Genomic DNA, 24,449 nt, shown 5'->3' on the forward strand with positions numbered 1-24,449 from the left:
GCCATTTAAGAATAGTAATGCATTTCACAAAGGTTGTCACATAGATACATAAAAAATCCCAGCCAGGGCCGTGAAAGATTATAAAACATATATTTTAAGTTCCAGGGTTTTATTTATATAAAAGTGGAGATATCTGTGCATTATTTTTAAATGTTACTTTTACACCTGCAAAATGTCATCTTGGCAAGAATGAAAGGTGTGCATGTAAAATTAGCAACCCAAACTGTGACAACATCAACAACACATTCCGGCTATGTGGGACTTACTGGTGGTATCAGGAGGGGTTCTTGGCCCCCAAGGACTCTGAGCAGCCAAGGGGACTTCATTTACCAACCAGTAGTTCTCCCTGAGGCACCTTTGCAAACCAACCTACCTAGCAGATCTGCTGGTCATATCAGGAGGTGCAAGGGAATCCAGAAGTAGGAATTCTTAAATCCTGAAAAACGGAATCTTGGATCTTCCCAAGCCCTGAAACAATCCCTTTCTCGTTCAACCTCTAGCACCTGGAACTCACTAACTCCCCCAACATCTTATAGTCCTGAAAAGGTTTCAAAACTTCAAAACAAATTTCTGTCAGCCTGGTTGTTCGACAGTTCCATCATAATGGGATGAGGAATGGCCCTATCTTCACTCCAGTTTTTGAACTGACTGGGATCACCCCATTGAAGTCATGAACAAACCATCTTCTCCTCCCTCTCCCACCCGTTACCTCTTGTTCTAGCTTGATATTTTCGTGAATAGTGATCTTTTTACTATGTAAAGCACAGGCTTGAATACCTCATGGTGACATTACGCTGTTTAAAATTGTGAAAGAAAATAAATAAATAGGGGCTTGTTGTGCAACAAGGCACGCAACCATTTTGAAGAGGCCCATAGTGGCAGATCCTGTGCAGAGGAGAGTACATGGTAATTCCCTTGAATATAGTTCAGAATAGTTCGACTACGAACATCAAGATGGCGGTCGCACACTGAGAGTGCTCCGGATCCCTCTGTCATCCGCTCGTCTTGCCGCAGTCCAGGACATTCAGAGACGTTGAAGTGCTCCCTTCGCCACTCATGACTGAATGGCCATTCTGTGGCCCAGCTCCAGCCTGGTAGTCCTCTCCTTATCCTGGTGAAAGCAAGATGCGGAGCCGTCCACATACAAAATGGCGGCACTCATGGTGAAAGAAGCGGACCGGAGTGGGGCTGCCCTCACATTGCGGAGTCGCCGGGCCGGCAGCTTTAGCGAGAGGTTATCTACCCTGGTGTGGGCTGTTCTGGGAGCGGAAAGTCCCTTGGCTGTCTGGCCCACTGAGGAGCGTGAGCGTGAAGAAACGCAGCAGGCGCACTCCGGGGAGCCAGCAGTGAAGAGGCACGGAGTCGACTGACCTATAGAAGTAAAGCAGAGAGAATCTGTCCCCCACACCACAAGTTAGTGTCTCAGCCCTCCGGGCCCTGAGAAGGCTTGCTCATTGGCAGCGAATGACCCGGGCGGTGGAGAGGAGGAGCTTGCTCCCCACCTGATGCCTGGCCTATGGAAGGAAAGCCGAGTGGGGAGCTGCAGGGCAAAACTACAGGCCGGGGAAGAGCTCTGACTTTGATACTAATCATACTTCCTCCAGAGGCGAGCGTTATAGCTGTGTCCTTCATCCTGATGTAGAATGGAGCCATCATGGGGACAGCAAGTGACAAAGACAGTGGGCCAGTGGAGAGAGGAATAAGGACTGAGATCCCCTTAAGAGACCACGGTCCACAGTGAGATGGATGGACACCTCAGCTCGGAACTTCACCATATGGCATGGAGAGGCTGAGCTAAACCAGAGTAGATCTTCCAGACTGGGAAGAGGGAGATCCCGGGGTGTGTGCCCGCCTCCTACTCCTTGAAAGGACTCCTCAGAGGTTCGATGGGCAGAAGAGAACTTACAGAGACAAGGACCACTGGGGCTGGAGTGTGAACGGGTCTCTGGAGCCCCTGCCACAGGGGTCATCACAGATTCTTTGGGCTCCCACTCCCGCAACACCTTGGGGAGGGGACCAGTTGCGCAAAGATATTCAAAGACAAACTAATGAAACCCCTCCCAAACTTGAATGGAGCAGTACACCACAAGGAACGCGGGTGTCAGTGGGGCAACTCATGCCAAAGAACCACTCCCGAAGGGAAAAATCACTATAATTCTCCAAGCAATACGCACCTTCCAGGACTTAGTGGAAAGTAAAATTGGGGAAGTGCGAATGGACATGGCGCTCATCCAGCATGACCTCCGTAATGAGACAGCCAGGCTCTCGGAGGCTGAGTCACACGTGTCATCTTGGAGGAGGAAATGGTGGCTTTGAAGGACCAGATTGCGCGCCTCTCCTCCCGCTCGGCAGAACTTCACAGGCGGGCAGAGGAAGCTGAAAATCGTTCCCATAGGAACAATATTCGCTTTGTGGGCATCCCGGAGGGAACGTAGCCTAGTCAGGCCCCCCCTTTTATAGAAGATTGGATTCAGACTTGGATGCCACCATAGCACCTCTCGCCATGGTTCATTGTGGAACGGGTGCACCGATCCTCGGCGCTCAAGCCTCCGCCCGGAACTCCACATAGAACAATGATAGTACGTGTTCTTAACTTTAAGGATAGGGATGTCATTCTACAAGAGGCACGTACTCTTCCCCATCTCTCCTGCAAAGGAGATAAAGTGTTGGTATTTTCTGACTACACCAAGGAAGTGCAGGCGCAGATGAGATCCTACACCTCAGTAGAGCAGAAGTTACGGCCTCTCAACCTATCTTACTGGCTCTTATTCCAAAATCACAACGGCTGCGCACCCGTTCCTGAAAGGGGCGCAATACCAGACAAAGGCCCCCGAGATCACCAAGATTGCTGGTGTGGAGTTGGTCTACATTCCCTGTGGAGAGAAGACAGCAGGGAGTGTCGTAAGACTCTGTACTGGCCGGGAAGTCGAGTCAGAAGAGATCCCCAAATCCACAATTGAATGCAAGTGAGGATGCTGAACTCTCCCGCAGTCCACAGATATAACGAGAAGCTCTGGAATATTCAGCCTCAGCTCCCCGATGGCCTCAGAGAGCTCGAAGTCTTTGACTCATGAGACTCAGTTATCCTACAAACTGGAGGGGTCCACAAATATGTCCTTCAAACATAACACCAGTTCCACCAGTTCCACTAGTTTACGTAAGGGTGACAGATGCTTCCTAGAAAGAAGTATGGGGTAGGGTGGGAGTCGGGGGCTTGTTGGAGGAATTATCTGTCTACTTATGTTTCTCGTACAGTTTTTTTATCACAACAGACACGACATGCTCAAACTACTTACTCAGTGATCAACTTCTAAACAGAGATGGCCAACCTTTGCACAAAGTCTCACTGCACACGAAACCCCGAATACCCAGAATCAACAGTCCCGGCTCAATTGGTATTGACTCCCATGTCATGATGTTGTACTGGTGATGGAGTTCCTGCGCTTTTTTTCATGGAATGTGAATGGACTCATAGACAGAGTGAAAAGAGAAGCGTTCCTGAAATTGGCACAGCTCTCTCCGCCTGGTGTTCTCATGTTGCCGGAAATTTATCTGTTAGGCAATCAGTGCCCATTTCTAGCTAGGCAAAGATATTACAGGGTCCAGCATGCAGGGATTGCCCAGGGCTCCAGAGGAGTGGCCATTCTCCACCACTATCCCCACCCCCTGGGCGTCACTCAGAAAATCCCAGACCCCGTTGGGTTGATTCCTGGATCTAACCGGGAAAATGGGGGAACACACCCTTAATTATATTACGGTCTACGTGTCTCCAACACTCATCGAGGCCTCTCTCCGCGACTTGACGACCCTGCTATCTTCCCTTCCTCCTGGACTGACTGTGATTAGTGGGGACTTTAATGCAGTAATAGACACGGCCAATGAGGTTACAGATGCTCCCTATCGGAGCCGTTGCTCAGGTGCCAGACTGCTATCTGACTGGGTCTCCCAATTAGGGCTATGTGATATCTGGAGAACGTCGCATCCCCGGCATCACCAATACACTCATACCTCTGCAGCCCACCATAGTCCATCATGTATTTACCTGATGTTTATGCCAGCGCCTGACTACCGCATTGTTACAGGCGTCAACACATTGGTTTAGGGAATCTCTGACCAGTCCCCCCTACTTCTTTCCTTGGGGGACCCCAGCGGTGCGCTCCGCCCGGTCTGGCGTTTTAACGCCTGGTTCCTCCAACAGAGAGAGTGCCCAAAAAATCTAAGAGAAGAAATTCAGTTGTACTTCCAATGCAAAGAAGGCACGGTCGAGTCCCCAAGCACGATCTGGGAGATGGGCAAGGCCACCATCAGAGGCATTGCCCAGGGGTGCGTCAAAACGATGGCACCGCTACTGGGAGGAACATCTCACTTCCCTTGAAGCGCGTGCGCTCCAATGGGAGCGCTCTATGGGTGAATCGGATGGAGATTCTGTGTCGTCAGCTCAAGCTCATACGGGAAGAGATTCGCCATATCTCCTTGGACTCTGCTAAGCAAATGTGGCGATCCTCCATGGCCCGTGTGTACTGGTGGGGAGATAAAAATGGTACTCTCTTGCATTGGTTAATGTCCCACCCCTTAGCGAATCGGATAATTCCTGGACTCATGGACGCTGAAGGGGCATTCAGAGGAGGCCAGAGGCTATAGCCCAGACATTTGCATTATATTATAAAAATCTCTATTCCACAGCTCTGCGCCAGCAGCTAGCAACAGCTCAGAGTTAATGCACGATGTCCAATTTCCACGATTGTTGGAGGTTGAAATTCAGATGTTAGACTAGCCTTTAGGAGGAAACAGGATAGATAATTTCTGTAATGGCAGTTGGCAAAACTCGAGGCCCGGATGGGTACCTGGCCGAATATTACTCGACATTTAGGGAGCTACTAATCCCACCGCTTCAGGCCCTTTATAAAAAAGCGGTGGACCAAGAGGGTTTCTCGAGAGATGTTGACGGTGGAGGTCATCACTAAGGGGCACCCACCTTCTCTGTCCTGCTCGGACTATTTGCCGATATTGCTTCTCAACACAGAAGTTAAAATGTATGCCAGGATCCTGGTGGCTCGCCTCAAACATGTGGTGTCCACTCTAATACATCCCGATCAATGTGGATTCATGCCTCGCTGGGGGACCAAAAGCGGTACAAAAGGGGGTGGTGATGGACGGAGCATCTGAATCAATCAAACACTCACACCCAGTCAAAAGATCTGGGTTTAATCCATCACCGTTCTTTAGCCCACTCTGCCACCCCAGTTCAGACATGGCTATATGCAAATCAGTCTGACCCTGTGCCTCATGGGAACAGTCCAGCCCGAACTGCCAAGCCAGGTCTTCCCTGGACCGGAAACAAGCTTCCGAGGACTGGTTTCTGGCATTCCAGCCGTCTTCAGCCCGGCTTGCTTGAATCCAGTGGCAAAGTGAGCAAGGGACTCACGTCTGAGCATACCCTGCCACACTTATGGCGGCCAAAAGCGGTACAAAAGGGGGTGGTGATGGACGGAGCATCTGAATCAATCAAACACTCACACCCATTCAAAAGATCTGGGTTTAATGCATCACCATTCTTTAGCCCACTCTGCCACCCCAGTTCAGACATGGCTATATGCAGATCAGTCTGACCCTGTGCCTCATGGGAACAGTCCAGCCCGAACTGCCAAGCCATGTCTTCCCTGGACCGGAAACAAGCTTCCGAGGACTGGTTTCTGGCATTCCAGCCGTCTTCAGCCCGGCTTGCTTGAATCCAGTGGCAATGTGAGCAAGGGACTCACGTCTGAGCATACCCTGCCACACTTAGGGCGAACAAAGCGATACAATAGGGGATGATGGACGGAGCGTTTGAGCAAATAAAACACTTACCCCCAGTCAAATGATCTGGGTTTAATCCATCACCGTTCTTTAGCCCACTCTGCCACCCCAGTTCAGACATGGCTATATGCAAATCAGTCTGACCCTGTGCCTCATTGGAACAGTCCAGCCCGAACTGCCAAGCCATGTCTTCCCTGGACCGGAAACAAGCTTCCGAGGACCTATTTCTGGCATTCCAGCCGTCTTCAGCCCGGCTTGCTTGAACCCAGTGGCAAAGTGAGCAAGGGACTCACGTCTGAGCATACCCTGCCACACTTATGGCGGCCAAAAGCGGTACAAAAGGGGGTGGTGATGGACGGAGCATCTGAATCAATCAAACACTCACACCCAGTCAAAAGATCTGGGTTTAATCCATCACCGTTCTTTAGCCCACTCTGCCACCCCAGTTCAGACATGGCTATATGCAAATAGTCTGACCCTGTACCTCATGGGAACAGTCCAGCCCGAACTGCCAAGCCATGTCTTTCCTGGACCGGAAACAAGCTTCCGAGGACCGGTTTCTGGCATTCCAGCCGTCTTCAGCCCGGCTTGCTTGAATCCAGTGGCAAAGTGAGCAAGAGACTCACGTCTGAGCATACCCTGCCACACTTATGGCAGCCAAAAGCGGTACAAAAGGGGATGGTGATGGACGGAGCATCTGAATCAATCAAACACTCACACCCAGTCAAAAGATCTGGGTTTCATCCATCACCGTTCTTTAGCCCACTCTGCCACCGTTGGGGGACCAGACACTGCCTAAGATGCCTATATGTGGCAATGGAACTCCGACACCTCCTTCCCCCATATCTGGCCTTGCTCATGATAGATTTTGAGAAGGCCTTTGACACTGTAGATTGGCAATACATGGAGAAGGCACTCATCTGGATGGGCTTTGGCAATTATTTCAGGAAGCTGACGTGAGTTCTGTACCCAAACCCATCAGAGTCTTGGTCAACCCCCCAAGAATTTTCGATCCACCGGGGGACGAGACAAGGATGTCCCTTGTCCCCCTTACTCTTTGCTCTGGCAATAGAGCCGCTAGCGCGTCAAATTAGAGGTGACACCCAAAATCCTGGGATGGCGCTGGAGTGCGTCCCATGAGGAGCGTATCGCCCTTTATGCGGACGATGTCCTCCTCTACACAGAGGATGCCGCTCGCACAGGTACCAGCTGTATGCAGTTTCTGGAACTCTTTGAGGGAGTGACTGGGTTGAGAGTTAATAGCAAAAAATCGGTTCTAGTCCCCCTTCACGCTTCAAGGGACTGCATAGACTGGCAATCGAACATTCCTATTGCGTGTCTTAGTTTTCGATAATTGGGTAGCTCTACACCTGCAGCTGACCTGGTCCCTTAACCTGACTCCACTGATTAAAACGGCAAAAATGGACCTGAAGAGATGGCTATCCCTTCCACTGAACCCAATGGGGTAAACAACTCTGGATAAAATGATGATACTCCCGAGCTTCCTCTACTTGCTGCAAAATCTCCCACGGCAACGGTTTCATTCCCTTGACAAGCTAGTGACATTGTTCCTCTGGAGCAATTTCAGACCAAGGGTAGCATTGGTCCATTGTCCGAAAGCTACCTATGATGGGCGGAATTAGGAATGTCCAACCTTTTCCTCTACTATATAGGGACGCATCTCCTGGTGAGCAATGGTTGGTTCGTTGGGGGATGGCCTGACCCTGCATATCAGCGAGAACTGGAGCTTCAGGACATGCTTTTTGGATCACCAATCCCACGGAACACTCCAGCGGTGACAAAATCGGTCCTCTTGTCCTGGCGGTCTGCACTGCGATATATTCGATGGGACACCAAACTCATGCTCCAGACTCCATTGTGTCTCCCAAATAGGAAATAAATGGTCGCAGGGAACACATACCATCCTTTCGTGGCTTGCAGGGTTTATACTCCTGCAATGCCAACCAGTTTTATGAATACCCGCAACTTGGACACGCTATCCCTCCAATCATCACCACGGGCACCACACTACCAGAATTCAGCCCTTTGGAAGCTAAAATCTTCATAGGAGCCTTGGGGAGGGGAGGGGAGGGGAGGAGTATCCCAGATCTACCGATCCCTGGTGATTAATTCCCCTGATACTTTAGACCAGCTATGATCCCAGTGGGAGGGCTGGGTGGGTGCTCTGGAGGATGCAGACTGGAGAGACGCCCTCATGGCCTCCCGGATGATAACCACATCAGCGAGGCTTAGGCTGATTCAGGTTTATTATCTTCACTGTGCATATCTCACACCGACCAGGCTATACAGGACGGGACATATCCCGACTCCACATTGTCCGTGATGCACATGTGCACCAGCAGACTTTTATCATGTGGCATGGTCTTGCAATGCTATACAGAAATACTGGGCGGAGGTGGTTGGAGTGCTGGGTGAGGTCCTGGGTTGGGATATTCCACTTTCTCCTCCAACACTGCTAGTGAGTAGTGAGAGTGATGGAGGGTATTGATGGCACTAGAGCAGATCAGGCTTTCCTGGGTACTGCCACCATGGTAGCCAAAAGAGATATAAAGGTCAGATGGAAGAACCATGTCCCTCCCTCAATCTCCCAATGGTGCCGGGGTCTTGTCTGGTGTGCTGCACAGGAACAACCAGTGTACGAAGCCTGGGGCTCTCTAGCTAAATATAAGAGAGTTTGGGGCAAATAGCTGGGACTGATGAAGTCATAACTAGGAGAGAGGTGAGGGGGTGGGTTGGCTCCTCAAGTGGCATCTCTTCAATGTGAACAATTAGCATAATTGAATGTTGGGTCATTTTGAGTGGGACAATACGTATGTGCTATGCTTGGCGGCAGTGCAATACGGAGTGACTGTGTCTGTTGAAATACAGTGTTTGTTTTTTTAAGTATCCGTGTGTTGACTGACGTTTGTGAGTATTATTATTTCAAACTGGTGTTGCTAATGCAATGCAATGCTGCAAATATGATGATATTATAAGATGCCACCACAAGCAGGGAAAGATCTACTTGTTAGTTTAACAAACTCCTGGGTGGCATTCTACTTAAGAGTGTTTCCTTGCTTTTGCCACCCTTGGGGTTCGTTTCATCTTCTACATGCCACCAGCATAATTATGCTGTGTGCCTAAGTCGGAGCTTCCAAGTTTGGGACTCTAGTAAGAATGCACCAGTATTCTATCTGCAATAAGGTATGGCCTAATGATAAGCTGGCCTTCATTTTTTTGTCAACGATTTCTGAAAGTACAATGCAGGATATCTGTGATATATTGACACTTCTGATAGAGAATTCTAACCACAGATTCCTCACCTTGGAATATTCCTGAGTCGTCAGACTGGATCCAGCAAATCTTGAGGAGTAACTCTGCACGCTGGTATGTGGCATTGGCTGGTTGTGCATTGGCGCATCAGAAGTGGAATTACAGTGCCCATGTAAGCGCCATCCCTTTGCGCTGATATCCATTTCCTTTTTCCTGCACCAGCATCACTAATCCGGAGAGCTACTGTGGTAATTTTTGGGCGAACCTTTTAGACTTTTTTAAAATCATTTTTGAGTTATTGCTCTCAGTATTCTAAGGCATGTCCCCTGCGAAAGATATAAGGTTTAAACCTTGCGGAAATGTCACAGAGGGATGTTTGTGTCTGATTCTCACTTGACCTGTCTATGGTGTCTAGAGTCTGGCCAAGGCTTCAAGGCCTTCGAGTGTTAGTAGATGCACCCCAAGGCAATTTGCAAGCGTTAAAGATCCTGGTGGCATGGTAGTAGAAGGCTTCAACCAGTCCCTGATCCTGATCCCATTCCTGCTGTAGATCTTGGAGTGCTCTCGGAGTTGTTCCTTCAGACGATCTTCTTCGTATTCAAAGAACTCTTTCTCCAAGTAGGATAAGTCCAAGAAGAAAAAGTTGAAGCATTCTTTGGTTTCCCCATCTAAATGCAGTGCTGGCCCGATCTGCAATACCATGATCTCGCCGCCCAACTTAAAGAATTTTACGACGCCATGCACCCCATCGTTGGGCCACCCACTTCTTCTGGCACGCCTTTGGACCTCACAGAGCCACGAGACGCCCCAGCTGGGAAGCCACTGGTGTGTTCACCCCTGATGCCAGATGGGTCCTTTGGATCCACTCCGGATCCAGACCCGCGCCGACAGGGGTGCTTTCTTCCCCCAGGCTCCTTCCTCTCAGATGAAATCCCCAATGCCAGCGGTGCCGCTCAAAAATGAGGCTATAATCCTCCCCGACTCAGAGCAGGTGCCGTCCAGGCCCTTCCAACCCCTGGACTTCTCACCCCTAGATAGACCTTTTCTCCCTAAAGGGTGAGGTGAGGATGAAGGTTTGACCCTATGGTTGAGGACCCTGATCCAACAGAAAACTGGTATAAGTAGTTGGTTGACGCCAGTGGTTTGGACACTTGGCATACTTTCCCCTCTGGGCCCAGTTTTGGAGGAAAGTGCATCCTTTGGCATCATGATGCAGAGGGCAGCGGAGCTTCTTGAACTTCAGCTGCCAGCAGTTGAGGTAAAGACAACATGTTGACTGAGGTGCTTCACTCAGGGGAGGGTTTAGCTGAACCCTTGCCCCCTTTCAATGAAGCCCTCTTCACCTTTCTCCTGTGGAGCTTTTCCCATCTGACTGGTCTCATCAGCAGTCCTTTCACCTCTACTGTGGACGTGGCTGGGGCAAGTATGGGCGTTCACAGAACAAACTGTACCTGCAAGTACAGCTTCCTCCCCAGTCTTTTCATGGACATTGTCTCAGATCCTCAAGAGGACGCTTGAGCCAGGCCCAGCAAGTTGCCCAGACCCCCACCTATCCGGCAGCCGCATCCTTTAAGCCTCTTTACTGCACCCTCCTTCCAGCACAGCAATCCGGTTGGTGGCAAGGTGAGGCACCACCTGCCCCAATAGTCTGCTTTACCACCAAAAAAGTCAGTGCTTCAGATTGTGCAAAAGGGATACACCCTCAAATTCGTGGACACCCTTCTGCCACTATCCCAAGAACAGTTGACAGACGGCCATCTCTCCTTGCCCCGTTGGGAACTGTAGGCTCGTCTGGTCAAAGTAGTCATTGAAAGGGTGGTTGCTATTTCCTCTACCTTCTGGTACTGAAAAAGAACAGAGGACTTTGTCTTGTGCTAGGTCTGCCCCCTCAACACCTTTTCACAGAAAGAGAAATTCAAGATGGTCAGCTTGGTCCAGGTCTTGTCTGCTCTGGACCCTGGATGGTAGTGTTGGGTTTGCAGGATATTTATTTGAACATCCATGTCCTGCAAGCTAAAAGGCGTTCTCTCTGGTTCACGGTGTGCCACCATGATTTTCTGTGTGCTCTGCTTCACTTTGACCTCACCAGTGCTCCATCTGTGCAGGAAAGTGATGGAAGGGATTACAGCTCATCTTCGGAAGTCAGGGGTTCCAGTTTTCCCCTTCCTTAACAACTGGCTGCTAAATCCTGGGGTTCTCTATCAACATGCCAAAGTCACACCTTATTCCTTCTCAGATACTCCCCTTTATTGAAGCCATCCTGGTCACAGTGCAGTTCTGCGCCTGTCCGGCCGAGTGGAGGTCCAGGATATTTGAGCTATGATCCCAAAGTTTCAGCCTCAATGCCGGATTTCGGTGAGACTGACTCTGAGGCTCCTTGGTCTGATGGTCTCCTGCATCCTGCTGGTAATACACTCCAGATGGCATATGCAGGCTTTGCAGTGGGATCTGAAGTCCCACTGTGCGCAGCACCAGACAAACCCCTCCGACCTTGTCCAGATTTCGAAGGAGCCTACAAGTGATCCACAGTGGCGGCTGACGAACTGCGACTGGGTCAATAGCAGACTTCTCTGTCTTACCCACCCAGAGCTGGGAGTGGTGACGATGCATCACTTCTGGGTAGAGACGGCCATCTAGGAGAGGTGGAGATCAGAGGACTCTGGACTCTGGCAAAATCTCTGCTCCATCTCAATCTCTGGAGCTGAGGATGATCTGTTAGGCATTGAAAACCTTTCTTTAATCCATCATGGTATAGCAAGGTTCACGCATTCACAGACAGCACAACCGCCATGTGGTATTGCAACAAACAGAGCGAGGTAAGTTTGCAGACATCGTGCCTGGAGTCTCTGAGCCTCTTGAGTTGGCTGGAGTACCAGAACGTTTTCCTGGTGGTGCAGCACTTTGCAAGCTCATTGAATGCTGGGTGGACAAACACAGCTGGTGATTCTTTGCTGATAACGAAATGGCAACTGCATCTAGAGGTGGCACGAGGTCCCTTCCAAGAATGGGAAGAACCTTTGCTCGATTTGTGCACCCCCACCGAGAACGCACATTGCCAGCACTTTTGCGCATTGGAGTTTTCAAAGTAGATTTCACTCAGACGTATTCCCCCTTGAGTGGACTTCACAACTCCTGTACTTTCTGCCTATGCCACTCCTTCCTGAGCTTTCAAGAAGATCAGGACCAACCAGGTCCAAGTCATCCTAGTGCCCCGGATTGGGCACAGAGAGAATGATATCCTTATCTTCTGAGCATGAGCATTGGTCCTTTTTATTAGGCTACCCCTTCGGGAGGATCTCCTGTTACAGCAACGGAGTATGGTCCGGCATCCGAACTGCACATGCTCCACCTTTATGCATGGAGATTGAGCAGCAACAGTTGAGAGTTCAGTGAGGTATTTTAACAGGCAATAATCTTGATTTTGTCAGAACCAATTGGTGTAAGACCTGTAGCATACAGGATAGGAGGATCTTCCCAAGAATTTTACAATCTAAATTCAGAATAATTGTTGGCCAGTGTGAGGCTGGATCCTCACGCTGTCACGCTTGTTTGGGAAGAGGGACTAGGAGGGCCTCTCTGTGTGATTGTGGGAGTGAACCTTCCTCTAAAGAAGCTTCGTATAATGCAGCCAGCTTGGAGGCTAGGTAGTCAGAGTAAGTGTAGTAAAAGTAAATATGGTAAAAGTCCAGCCAGAGGCCATCCGTTCCCACTGATTTGCCAATTGTGAGCTTATGTATGGCCTCTTTGGCTGCCTGAGCTGTTATAGGAGCATCAATATCTTCCAGTATATCAGGGGCACTCTGGGAGAGAGAGGTCAGCAATAAACTTGAATATCAGAGCAGGGGAAATGCTCGAACCAATCATAAAGACGTGTAAAACTCATAAGTTTCCATAAGGATATCTAATTTTGTAAAGACTAGAGTTCCTTACTCAGTTTGGTGGCGGGACCCCGGACTGTGCCCAAGGTAGAAAGCCAAGTCAAAAATCTACTGAATTTGATGCCTTCTAGAAGCTTAGTGGGCCAACTCTCTCACCGCAACTGATTTAGACTACAGATTTGACTCTTATCTACAAGGACAAGCATACCTGCAGTCCACAAATGAATACTTAATGAAGTCATGCCTCCTTGATCAGTTTGATACATCATCTATAGTGACTGTTCTGCACAGCCTGCCATAGGGACAAAGCACTAATACTCTGCAGCGTGCACAGCTGTTCAGGGTAGAATGCAGGATGGTGACTTCCGGCCTGAAAAGATCTACAAGGTGATTGCACAGCGCAGCTGGCAGAACTCGGAGCTCTAATTCTGGCACTAGAGAATACGGATCTCCCACGCTCGTAGTGTGTGATTCTAATTCTTGTGTCCAGTCTTACAATGAGTATCTATACTACTGGAGTTGCAATGAATTCAGAGATTCCAAAGAGAACAGCATAAGTGCTTTGAGGAAAAGTGGCTAAACTGAAAGAATGCTTGCCACAGACTCCTATTATTCACACCTTGAGTCATCAACGTTTAGGAATACACGTTGCAGAGAATTCCATGGCTGTTGACGCTGCAAAAGCAACAGTGCACACTGCTGTTGTCGCTGCGATTACTCATTCCAGTACGAGGATAGAGACATTATGATGGCTGTTAACACTGCACATGACGACACCCACTTGCTAAAAGGCTTTCCAGCGAAGTACTCCTCTTAGTTAAGTGTGCAAAGCATACCTTTTGCTCAGATTCCTGGAATAGGGGATCGAGTAATACCTAATTAAGATCACAGGTTAGGTTTAATTCAAGCAGCATATGAAGGCCTAGCATCTGCACATGCGGATGGGGGGTCAGCTACAATTTCACTATTGCAGCAACCCTACTGGTGGCCAGGTCTTTATAAACCGACTAGGGACATTTGCCTTAAATGCAATATCTTACTGCATTAATATGTTCAACAGTTACTGTAATGTGTAAATTGTACAACGTGACAACTTCAACCTTTTAAAGTGTGTGCCTGCCCAGTGTCTTGAACTGCGTGTGCATCAACTTTGGAAGAAAATGCTCTAACCAGGTTTTGTGAAGGACCTACAGCTGCTAATTGCAATCAGTCATAAAGAAATATGTGAAGACAGGTCTTTAATTGGGATGAAAATTGTGCTGAAAAAGGAACACCTAACATACATTTCTATCATTCCCAGAGTGACTGGTATTTTGGTTTCTCTCTGAGATGTAATTGCATCCAGATATATAACACAACAACTGACCTACACCTAAAACCTGTCAGTACGATTGGCTTTGACTGTGTTTGAAAGGTGTTTAACATAAATGAGTAACAACAAGGATTTGATATATGTAATTAACCTTCAACATTTTTCAATTCTGATATTTCAGTAGTATGGAGGCCTGTGGAAGAAATTTGGGCCTTCATTTTGTGTGCTTTATGTTAGATATATATGTCCTTTTTTGCTGCACATCTTGTCCATCTGCCCATCTTCAACCGCCTCTCTTTCCTCTTCAGCACCCTCTTTCGAATCTTCTCCGAATGCATATCCTTGCATCTCAATCACTTCACCACTTCTAAACATACACTGCACTCGCTCACATTTAAGCAATGTATCACTTTTGCTTTTGCTCTGTAAATATTTTGCCACCTGTGCACCCCCTTCACACACATTTTCACAAGATTGCAATTGAAACTGGAATACATGAGGACCATTGTTCTGTGTGCTCTGCAGAGGGGCCGACCCACTGACAGGCACTTTGCTTTGACTTCAGTGTCGGAGTCAGAGCTCTCAATCAAAGCCCCTCATAAACACCTGCACAGCTCAAAGTATGCACGGAAAAAAATACAGAAAGAAACACAACATGATTAAATAGCTAACTCTTTAGGGAGGGAGGCAAGATTAAGTGAAACTTGAAATATGAAAGGAACTAAATAGCTGACATGCATTGTCTTAACGTTTTTAACACTCATTGTTTGTAAATCAATCCATGTTGTTGGCTTTAATTTATTTTATTTATTTATTTATTTATAAAGTTTTATATAGCGCAAACTTGAACCCGAAGGATATCAGAGCGCTTTACAATTTGAGGCAAAGGTAACAAATCAGAACATTAGTCTAAGATGGAGAATCTAATGGGCATTGAATCCACTAGTACAAACATAACGGCTCAATATAACCTGAGTACTATGATCGCTGATGTCCTCCTTTATCTTGTAAATCAAATTTTAAAAACTACACCCAATGCTTTTCTTTTCAGAGCATTATTTCATCAAACTTTGGGAACATGAAACTGTGCCATTAATACCGTGCAATTGTTAAAGTCTGCATTGGATGCTCTCGGTCTGGAGACTAAGCAACATGGCCATGCACCTGCAGGGATGTAGTACTTGCAGTGAGGCATGCAGCTGATTTAAAGACACTGTGCCGGCAGACCGCATTAGAACTGCAATGGATTTGTAACAAATGAGCCAACATAGCTCAGCTGGACTGGAGAGACTTTAAGGTGTACAGCATGTACTTCTCTGCAGGACTCAGTACTCTGGGCCAGTTTTAATGTCATATAGCAAATAACTGTCTACTGTAAGCACATTTCTTGCACTTTGTCCTTGACTCGGATATTTGCATCAGCTTCACAAGGGAACAAGAACCCTGACCTGCTCGACTTATGGATCCATTTTCCAGGGGAACAAATGCAGCAGCTTCACTTCTAACAGGGCCAGTGAGGTGCGGCCCCTGGTGTCACAGTGGATGAGGTTATGGTGGCCAGGGTCTCAGAACAATATACATAACAGAAGATTAGCATTCTAACACCATTACAGAGAACAAGTCACTAGATCACACATGCTTGCATCCACTCCCACATGTGACGAATGGGAAACGGTGGGACCTATGCCTGTGAATGACGGACGGCTGCTCTCACCCAGGAATGGAGACTTCAGTGCCTGAAACTATGACGCTGAAAGTGTCACTGGCCTACAGTGGATACTGCTATAGAATACAATGGCAATGATTCATTACAAAGGGCTTTAGAAGAGTAAGCACTGTGTCGTGCTTTACAGTTCAGAAAGTTGATTTACTGCCTGGCTTCTGTATCCTGCTTCAGAGCGAGGTAGGGCAGGCAGCCTGGGACCCAATGCCCAGACTTAAATACATCGATTTGTTTAGAGATACGATCTTATCTCTCAATAAATCTATTTAATATTTGCACAGGAATGTGAAGGAATATCAGGGGGCGCAGCCCGAGAGCCATGTGGTAGTTCGAAGGATTACTGGAATCTGCATTTGAGAGTTAGAGTAGCAGCCTGAATGGAGGCATTAAGAAGATTCTTGAGCATGGGTATACTTATTGGAGCGGCTCATTTAAGACTAGACGGCAGAAAGAGATTAGGCAAGCCTTAATTGTGTTTATTTAGAAGGGTAACTAGGCCAGACTGAGATTAGAGCAAACTCTCTAAGCGATGGCTGGTCTTTGTCACATGGACGGCCTACTTGGTTTTGTTAGAGTAATCAAAGGAGTAATGAGAACCACCTTACGAACTGTGGCGAATACATTTGCCCTTTCTGTAGGGTAGGTGCCCAAACCTCAAAATATTTTCTATTTGTGTGTGTAGTTCAAAGACTCTCCTTTCTAAATTCAACTAAAGTTATGAATATGTGACTTTTTTCCGCATACAAGTACCCTGCATACCATCACTCCGCAAAAATGATTCCGCAAATACTATCACTCCGCAAATTAACACAACGCAGACTTTTACAACAAATATGCCTTTACCACGCATGCCTTTACAACGCAAAGGCATACATGTTAAAGGTATACTCATTGTAAAAGTTTTAAAGGTAAGTGAGTACCCTGCAAAAAACACTAACCTACATTACACAAACACTACCCTACACTACACCAACATCAAAACACTACCCTACACTACCTTACACTACACTAACACTACCCTAAACCCTAAAACACTACCTACACTACACAAACACTACCCTACACTACACCAACACTACCCTAAACCCTAAAACACTATCCTACATTACACATACACTACTCTACACTACACAAACACTACCATAAACCCTAAAACACTATCCTATACTACAAAAAGACTACCCTACACTACACCCACACCACAACACTACCCTAACCCCTAAAACACTACCCTACACTATACATACACTACACTAACAGGACCCTAAACCCTAAAACCCTACCCTACACTACACATACACTACCCTACACAAACACAACCCTAAACCCTAAAACACTACCCTACACTACACACACTACACATGCACTACCCTACACTACACAAACAACCCTAAAACCTATAACACTACCCCCTGCATGACCCTACACTACACAAACACTACAACACTACCCTAAACCCTAAAACACTACCCCCTGCATGACCCTATACTACACAAACACTACACCACTACCCATAACCCTAAAACACTACCCCCGCATGACCCTACACTACACAAACACTACAACACTACCCTAAACCCTAAAACACTACCCCCAGCATGACACTACACTACACAAACACTACCCTAAACCACTACCCACAGCATGACCCTACACTACACAAACACTACAACACTACCGTAAACACTATAACACTACCCCCAACACTATAACACTACCCCCAGCACTATAACACTACCCCCAGCACGACCAAACACTACACAACCACCACAACTCTACACTACGCTAACACTATACTACACTACACTATACAATCACTACCCCAGCATGACCCCCCCCCACCCCTAAAAAATTAACCCAAACCCCCTTACCTCTCTCGTCGTCGTGGTTCCACACTCCTCGTGGTTCCATCTTCTTGAAGTCTATTTTTTTTTCACAACGCATGTGCTTTTACCAAATGTGCCTTTACAACGTAATTCGTTGTAAAGGCATGCGTGGTAAATGCACATGCGTTGTGAAAAAATGCGGAGTGATGGTATGCGATGTCAAAGACCTCACGGAGTAATGGTATGCGGACTGAAGGTCCACGGAAAAAAAGATTCGGAGTAACCGTGCCGTACCTAAAAATATATGTGTAAATAACATAAACAAAGCACTTGTATTTTTGGAAATTATTATTATTATTTTAATGTTGATTACAAATTGTGTACTTTTTTTAATTTTGAAAAACAGTTTTTAAATTTTGTATTTGTAATCGCTTATTAAAAATGCAGGAAACGAAGTAAACGAAAAATATAAATGTTTTTTCAAATTATTCTAGAGAAGTCAATTCCTTTTACTTAAATCAGAAAGGGTAAGATGAAATGTTGGTGGAGATTTTCATTCTCCTAAACTGATATTTAACACTCATTTTGTTTTGTTTGCAGCCTCTAAAGACAAAAATCCACTTTGCACTGTAACTGCTGATAATTTGAAATTACCTAACATGGACCCTGGAATGCAACTTCAGGTATATTCTACCGTCTCCATTTTCAAACTATCATCCTTCATGTCACATTTTCTTTTTATTAAGAACGTGTATTGTACACAACTTTTTAGAAAAGTATAACATCAGCGTGTTAACTTAAATAACCATAATTATTCTCGACACTTCAGGTTCTTCAGTCAGCTCTATTCACATTTGATTTGATCGAGAGTGTTCTTGCCCGAGTAGAAGAACTCATTGAAGCGAAAGTAAAATCTACAGCGGAATAGAAAATTGGGTCATGCGAAGAGGCTTAAGATCTACATTCAGAGTGGCTTTGAAAGTTAAGCCTGTGGTATTGAAAATAGATGAAGTACTATACCTTTCTTTAAACCCTATTTGTGTACAATAACTTATATCTTACAATAAATCACTGGCTGCCGTTCGTATATATTTGATTGTTTTTACTTTGCTGGTCTCCATGTGTTACATGAACATCGGGAGGAAGAGTGGATTTTGGAGGGGGGGGGGGGGGGGGGGGGGGTAGACACAAACTGATTTTGGAAATTCCAGAGTTCTAAAGGCTAAACAAATGAATAACCATATACAAGCACCATTAAGAACGGTATGTCATATTTATTTTAAACTTCCATTTACAGCTATTGTGTGCTTCTGCAGATTGATTGCAAATAAATACATGAGCAAAGTAGAATGAACTATTGTAACGTCGTTTTCCACAGAATGCAGTCGGACTATGCGTTTTGTAACATTTTCCACACACAACTGTGCTCAATGATCTGCTTTTTTGCTGTCATTAGTCTATCACGGATGTTATCGATATGCGGTTTGCAAGTTGCCTGTGAGGAAACATAAATCTACATTAGTGATGGCATAAAACGTTCACATAAAAAATCTGTCTGAAAGATAACTTGTACATAATGAGACCCCTTGAGATGTAAGATTACTGCAATATGTTACTTAATATTTGCAAGAAATTACTCTATAAAGGCCCTCTCCACTATATTTATTAATGTTACATTTCTGCAAACCTGAGGCAGTTGCTATATGGCGAAGACCCCCATTTAGAGTATGGCGTCTGGTGTGTTTGGGCAGTGGAAGAATGTACTCCGCTGGACTGGCAAACAACATACTTTGAGATCTCTGCCAACCAGAGATCTCTTTGCTTTCAGCAGTGCCTCCATCATCATGGCTTTATTGATACGCACTGTTGAGTACTACTTGTTTATTGCTTTTGCCTATAATTGTTTATCCCACTGTATTACGTTTTGAGGCGATTACAATCCACTAGGTGACGACTATGATGTTTTACATTATTACAAACGAATATGTCTGCATCTTATTCTAGTGACACTTGATACTGATCGGGCATTGGGCTCCCGAAGTGTTGCCGGCCCCTTCGAGGATGATTCCGACCGGTTTGAATTTGGGATGTTAGTTCTTTAAATTGGGGTATTCGGTATTCGCCAGGTCATTCTACCCTAGTGTGGGTGAGTTTCTTGGGACATGTTCTCTCCTACTATTTTTTTTAGGCTTTTCTTTCTCTTCTCTTCGCGCCTCTCCCTTCCCTTCGCATATAGTACACTCCTTAGCTACAGCATATATGTACACACTCTCATACATCTATGACATTGACTCAAGATGAAAATGTCGAAGCAAAGCTGTTATCATGGAAAGTATTGGGGACTCAACAATCCCTGGAAGTGCAAGCTAGTACTAGCCTACCTCCGTAGAAATCACATTAAGATAGCATTCCTACAGGTAACACATCTACCCCCGCAACTCCCTTCCCCCCCCCCCCCTCTATTTGCCTCCATGTGGGGACCCCACCGATTCTTCGCTGGCTACAGTACATATTCCCATGGAGTATGCATTTTAATCCACCGCAGCCTTAGCTTCACACATCAAATCACCATTGCAGACGAACATGGGCGATACATTTTAGTGATCGGGTCGTTACTAGGCAAGAAAACTTTGTTTCTCAACATATAGGCGCTAAATACTGACGACCCTACATTCTTTTCAGAGCTCCCCACATTGCTCAATAGGCATGATCATGACATGCTACTCCTCGGTGGGGACTGAATCTATGGCTAGACCCCAGCTGCAACTCCTCCTGCACCGAGCAGAGTACAAAATCCCAAGCATCATCAGCCTTTCGAGATCTCCTGCACTCACTACCCCTACATGACACAAGGTGCATACATAATCCTGAAGAACCAGGCTATACATTTTATTCAGCGCCACACTCGACATGAACACAAATTGATTACGGGTTTGTAAATGCCCAAGGATGTCAATAGATCCGCAACATATAAACACTGCCCTGTACTTTATCAGACCACACACCCATGCTACTAAATATGGTAATCCTGTATTCCACTGCTGGGAACGTAGGTGGACCTTCCCGGCCACAGCCCTGCTAGATGCGCTTTTCAAATCCGAGCTACCTGATGCAATCCTTGAATACTTCACTCTAAACACACGTTCGGTGATTCAATATGCAGTATTATGGGATGCCTTCAGGTCGTACATTTGCGGCGTCTGCATTTCCAAGCAAGCAGGGGTTCTGTGCGCGATACAAAGCAGTCTAACTCGATTTGAAACTGAACTGACCCAACTAGACATCCCACCCGACACACCAGATACCCTCCATAAACGTGAAACTCTCATACTTGACTGTAATGAGCATGCAGACGGAGAGACCACCCTACTAGGCAAATACCAAGCGGCACGCAGATATGGCGAAGGAGAAAGTCCTGGCAAGACACCTGCACGCCTGTTGGGCCCCCCACCTCCGGGGAGCCGGGCACATAATATCACTACGGCGAACTGATGACTCCATTGCCACTGACAATGCAGACATATTATCAGAACTAGTGATATACTATTAATCCTTATACACAACTAAACTCCCCACTGACTTCACACATCACCTCGCCTACTTGGAGGAGATGGCAATGGTCAGGCTAACCACGGGCAGGTACAATTCATCAGTGAACCCTTTACCGCGGAAAAAGTCAGCCAAGCTATAGACTCCCTTGATGGATCAGAGCCTTCCGGCCTAGAAGGTCTTTCAGGAACCTTTTACAAACCATTCAAAGAAACTTTGATACCCCACTTACTCCAGGTTTATGCAGAGTCTCTCACTAATCGATACCAAAGGGGATGATGGACGGAGTGCTTGAAAAAATTAAAAACTCACCCCCAGTCAACTGATCTGGGTTTTAACCATCATCATTCTTTAGCTCACTCCACCAACCCAGTTCAGACATGGCCATATGCAAATCAGTCTGACCCTGTGCCTCATGGGAACAGTCCAGCCCGAACTGCCAAGCCATGTCTTCCCTAGACCGGAAACAAGCATCCTGGGACCGGTTTCCCCTTTGGTATAGAGTCTCTCACTAATGGCGCCCTTCCTCCTTCAATTTCCCTTTAACTGTATCCCAGCAAATATCTCACGACCAGCACTTCATAATGTCCCTTATCCCTGATTAATTTTGATAATAAAATACTTGCTAAGATGCTTGCAAACAGATTCTCGCTGCTGCTGGACCAAATTCTCTCTCCTGTTCAATCCGGTTTCATTACACACAGGTCGCCCGCCTAAAATCTTAGGACTATCTTTCCGGTATTAAATATGATTTCCCCGACCACCCCTGCAGCAGTTGCGCTCCTTGATGCCAAAAAAGCCTTCGCTACACTCCGTAAGATTGGTATGCCCTCTAACTTTATTGCATTGATCTCACTTTTATATTCATCCCCCATGGCTAGGCTCTGGATGAACCGATCCCTCTCTGCCCCTTTTCCGATCTCACGCAGCACTCTCCAAGGCTGCCCAATGTCACTCATCATATTAGCAATGGATCCTTTTAGTCCGACATCTGCAAGAGAAACATATGCACTGCGGCCTCCGATTCCACCCTGGGCCACTACTCCTGTCCATGTATGCAGATGATATCCTTCTTTTCATCGGAGACCCCGCTGCAACCCTTTATTGGTGAGATCGGTCGCTTTGGAGACATTTCGGACCTACACATTAACTGGGACAAATCTGAGTTATTTTCACATAGACTCGGCCCTCCAGGCTGGCGGTAATTTCCCTTTTCGGTGGGCAGTAGATACCACTAACTATTTAGGAATTATCCTGCATAGGTGCAAAGTACAAATTATCCCCCTGAATTATGGACCTGCAATGGACTCACTGGCTTTGCAGGTGGAGCGCTGGATCCAGCTACCACTATCCATGGCTGGCCGCATCACCCTCATTAAAATGGATGTTCTCCCCCAGTTTCTATATTTATTTGTCAATAAACTCATTTCTCTATCAAAGGCATTCTTCTCACAGCTGCGTGGTTAATTGATCTGCCTGGTCTGGGCAGGACAAAGGCCATAGGTAGCCTGGGATACCCTTACACTCCTCTACGAACGAGGTGGATTCACAGTCCCTAACCTTTATTTGTATTATCTGGTTGCACAGGCCCAATTCGCATACCACTGTTTGCACCCAGACGCTCGTATGCCATATAGCAAACACGAATGTAACTTGTCCGATCCCACCCCCCGGGGGCCATATTCCCACTAGGCATACTGCTAGACCCTAATGATATGTTCGAGGCATGTGGGCTGCTAAATTCATATCTTAGCATTAGATCGCCACCTAGTGTTGGGTCCGGATGATCGCACATTGTTGTCCTGGAAGAGTCTTCGAAGTATCCTGAGATGGGTGGCTCCTCCCCTGGACTACAGTGCGCATGGGCATCGGCTCCATCCCCAGATTGTTTTTTTCCGCCATTGGGTTCGGATGCGGTCTCGACGTCTCTCCGTCGGAACCGAAAAAACATCATTTCTAAAGGCCAAAAGGCTTTGGGTTCTTTAAGTCGGTATTGTTTGCGTACGGTCTCGAGTTCTTCCGTCTCTCGGAGCCGGAATCAGCGGAGTTTTTCCAACTCTTTGGACATCGAGGCCTTCTCATCGCGACTCGACACCAAGTTCCCAACATGGAGCGGACTCCGTTTAAGCTGTGTCCGCTCTGTGGGTCCAAATACCCACATATAGACGTGCACCCGGTCTGTAATAAATGCCTTTCGCCAGACCATGACGAAGGAAGTTGCAGGGCCTGTGCGAGTTTCAGGTCGAAGAAGACTCTCACGATTCGGCGCGCGGTGCGCCTGGTGGCCAAGCAGACGGCCCCGGATCCGGAAAACATCTTCGACGACCAAGAAGAGGAGGACCAGAGCCATCATCTTCAAATCTCCCCGCCTGAGACGGAGGTCGAGGCTGATCCGGAATATGACGACGACGGGGTCGTGGATCAAGGCCTTGAATACGTCGACGAGGTAGGGGACGACAATATGGTTTATGGGGCCGCGGAAGATAGCTCAGGGGACGAGCTATGCCCCGAAGTTGACGAACATCAGGAAAGGGTCGCGGGATCGCCTGTCGGCCTTACCCAAGACCCTGTAGCGCAAGCCTCGGCCCCGCCTGCTGGCCCGGCCACGGACATACTTGCTGCGCCGAGGGAATCGAAACCGAAACTGAAAGAAGCGGTCTCGACTACACCTAAAATGGCCGACCCGAAACTGAAAGCGAAAGTTAAGGACTCAATCGTCCCTAAGATGGCGGTCGTTACAGCAAAGTCGAGTAAACCGGCAGCCTCATCGACTCCGTCGACCTCCGGTCCGCGGAAGTCGAAGAAACACGGCGATTCCACAGGGTCGAAATCGGCGCCGGAGGAGAGATCCTCTAAAAAGGGTGGCACGCACAAGACAAGCGCGCCGGCGCCGGCAAAGCCAGCCAAAGCAAGCGACGCAGCCCCGGCTCCAACAGGAACATCGGCGCATCGCTCCAAGGACTCGAGGTCGGCGCCGTCCATCCCTCCAAAAGACCAACGGAACGTCGCATCCGAAGGCAAGGCCACCTCGTCGGTGCCAAAGACATCGGTTACCGACACATCTCTCGTTGCTCCTTCACTGCAAAGAATTA

General features: G+C 47.2%; 2 protein-coding genes across 2 annotated transcripts in view; one reads left to right on the top strand and one right to left on the bottom strand.

The window, feature by feature from the left end:
* Positions 1-19,155, top strand: part of GLMN (glomulin, FKBP associated protein) — a 148,966-nt gene extending 129,811 nt beyond the window's left edge. The window contains exons 10-11 of the mRNA XM_086951669.1: positions 18,409-18,491; positions 18,638-19,155. Coding sequence (XP_086807795.1) covers positions 18,409-18,491; positions 18,638-18,736 — 182 coding nt within the window. The 3' untranslated portion in view covers positions 18,737-19,155. The remainder of the gene's footprint in view (positions 1-18,408; positions 18,492-18,637) is intronic.
* Positions 19,099-24,449, bottom strand: part of CUNH1orf146 (chromosome unknown C1orf146 homolog) — a 277,504-nt gene continuing 272,153 nt past the window's right edge. Inside the window, exon 4 of the mRNA XM_086951668.1 lies at positions 19,099-19,303. Within this exon, the coding sequence (XP_086807794.1) occupies positions 19,199-19,303 (105 nt within the window). The 3' untranslated portion in view covers positions 19,099-19,198. The remainder of the gene's footprint in view (positions 19,304-24,449) is intronic.

Source organism: Lissotriton vulgaris, unplaced genomic scaffold (genome assembly GCF_964263255.1).
Source record: "Lissotriton vulgaris unplaced genomic scaffold, aLisVul1.2 SCAFFOLD_1729, whole genome shotgun sequence".
In the NCBI taxonomy this organism is placed as follows: Eukaryota; Metazoa; Chordata; class Amphibia; order Caudata; family Salamandridae; genus Lissotriton; species Lissotriton vulgaris.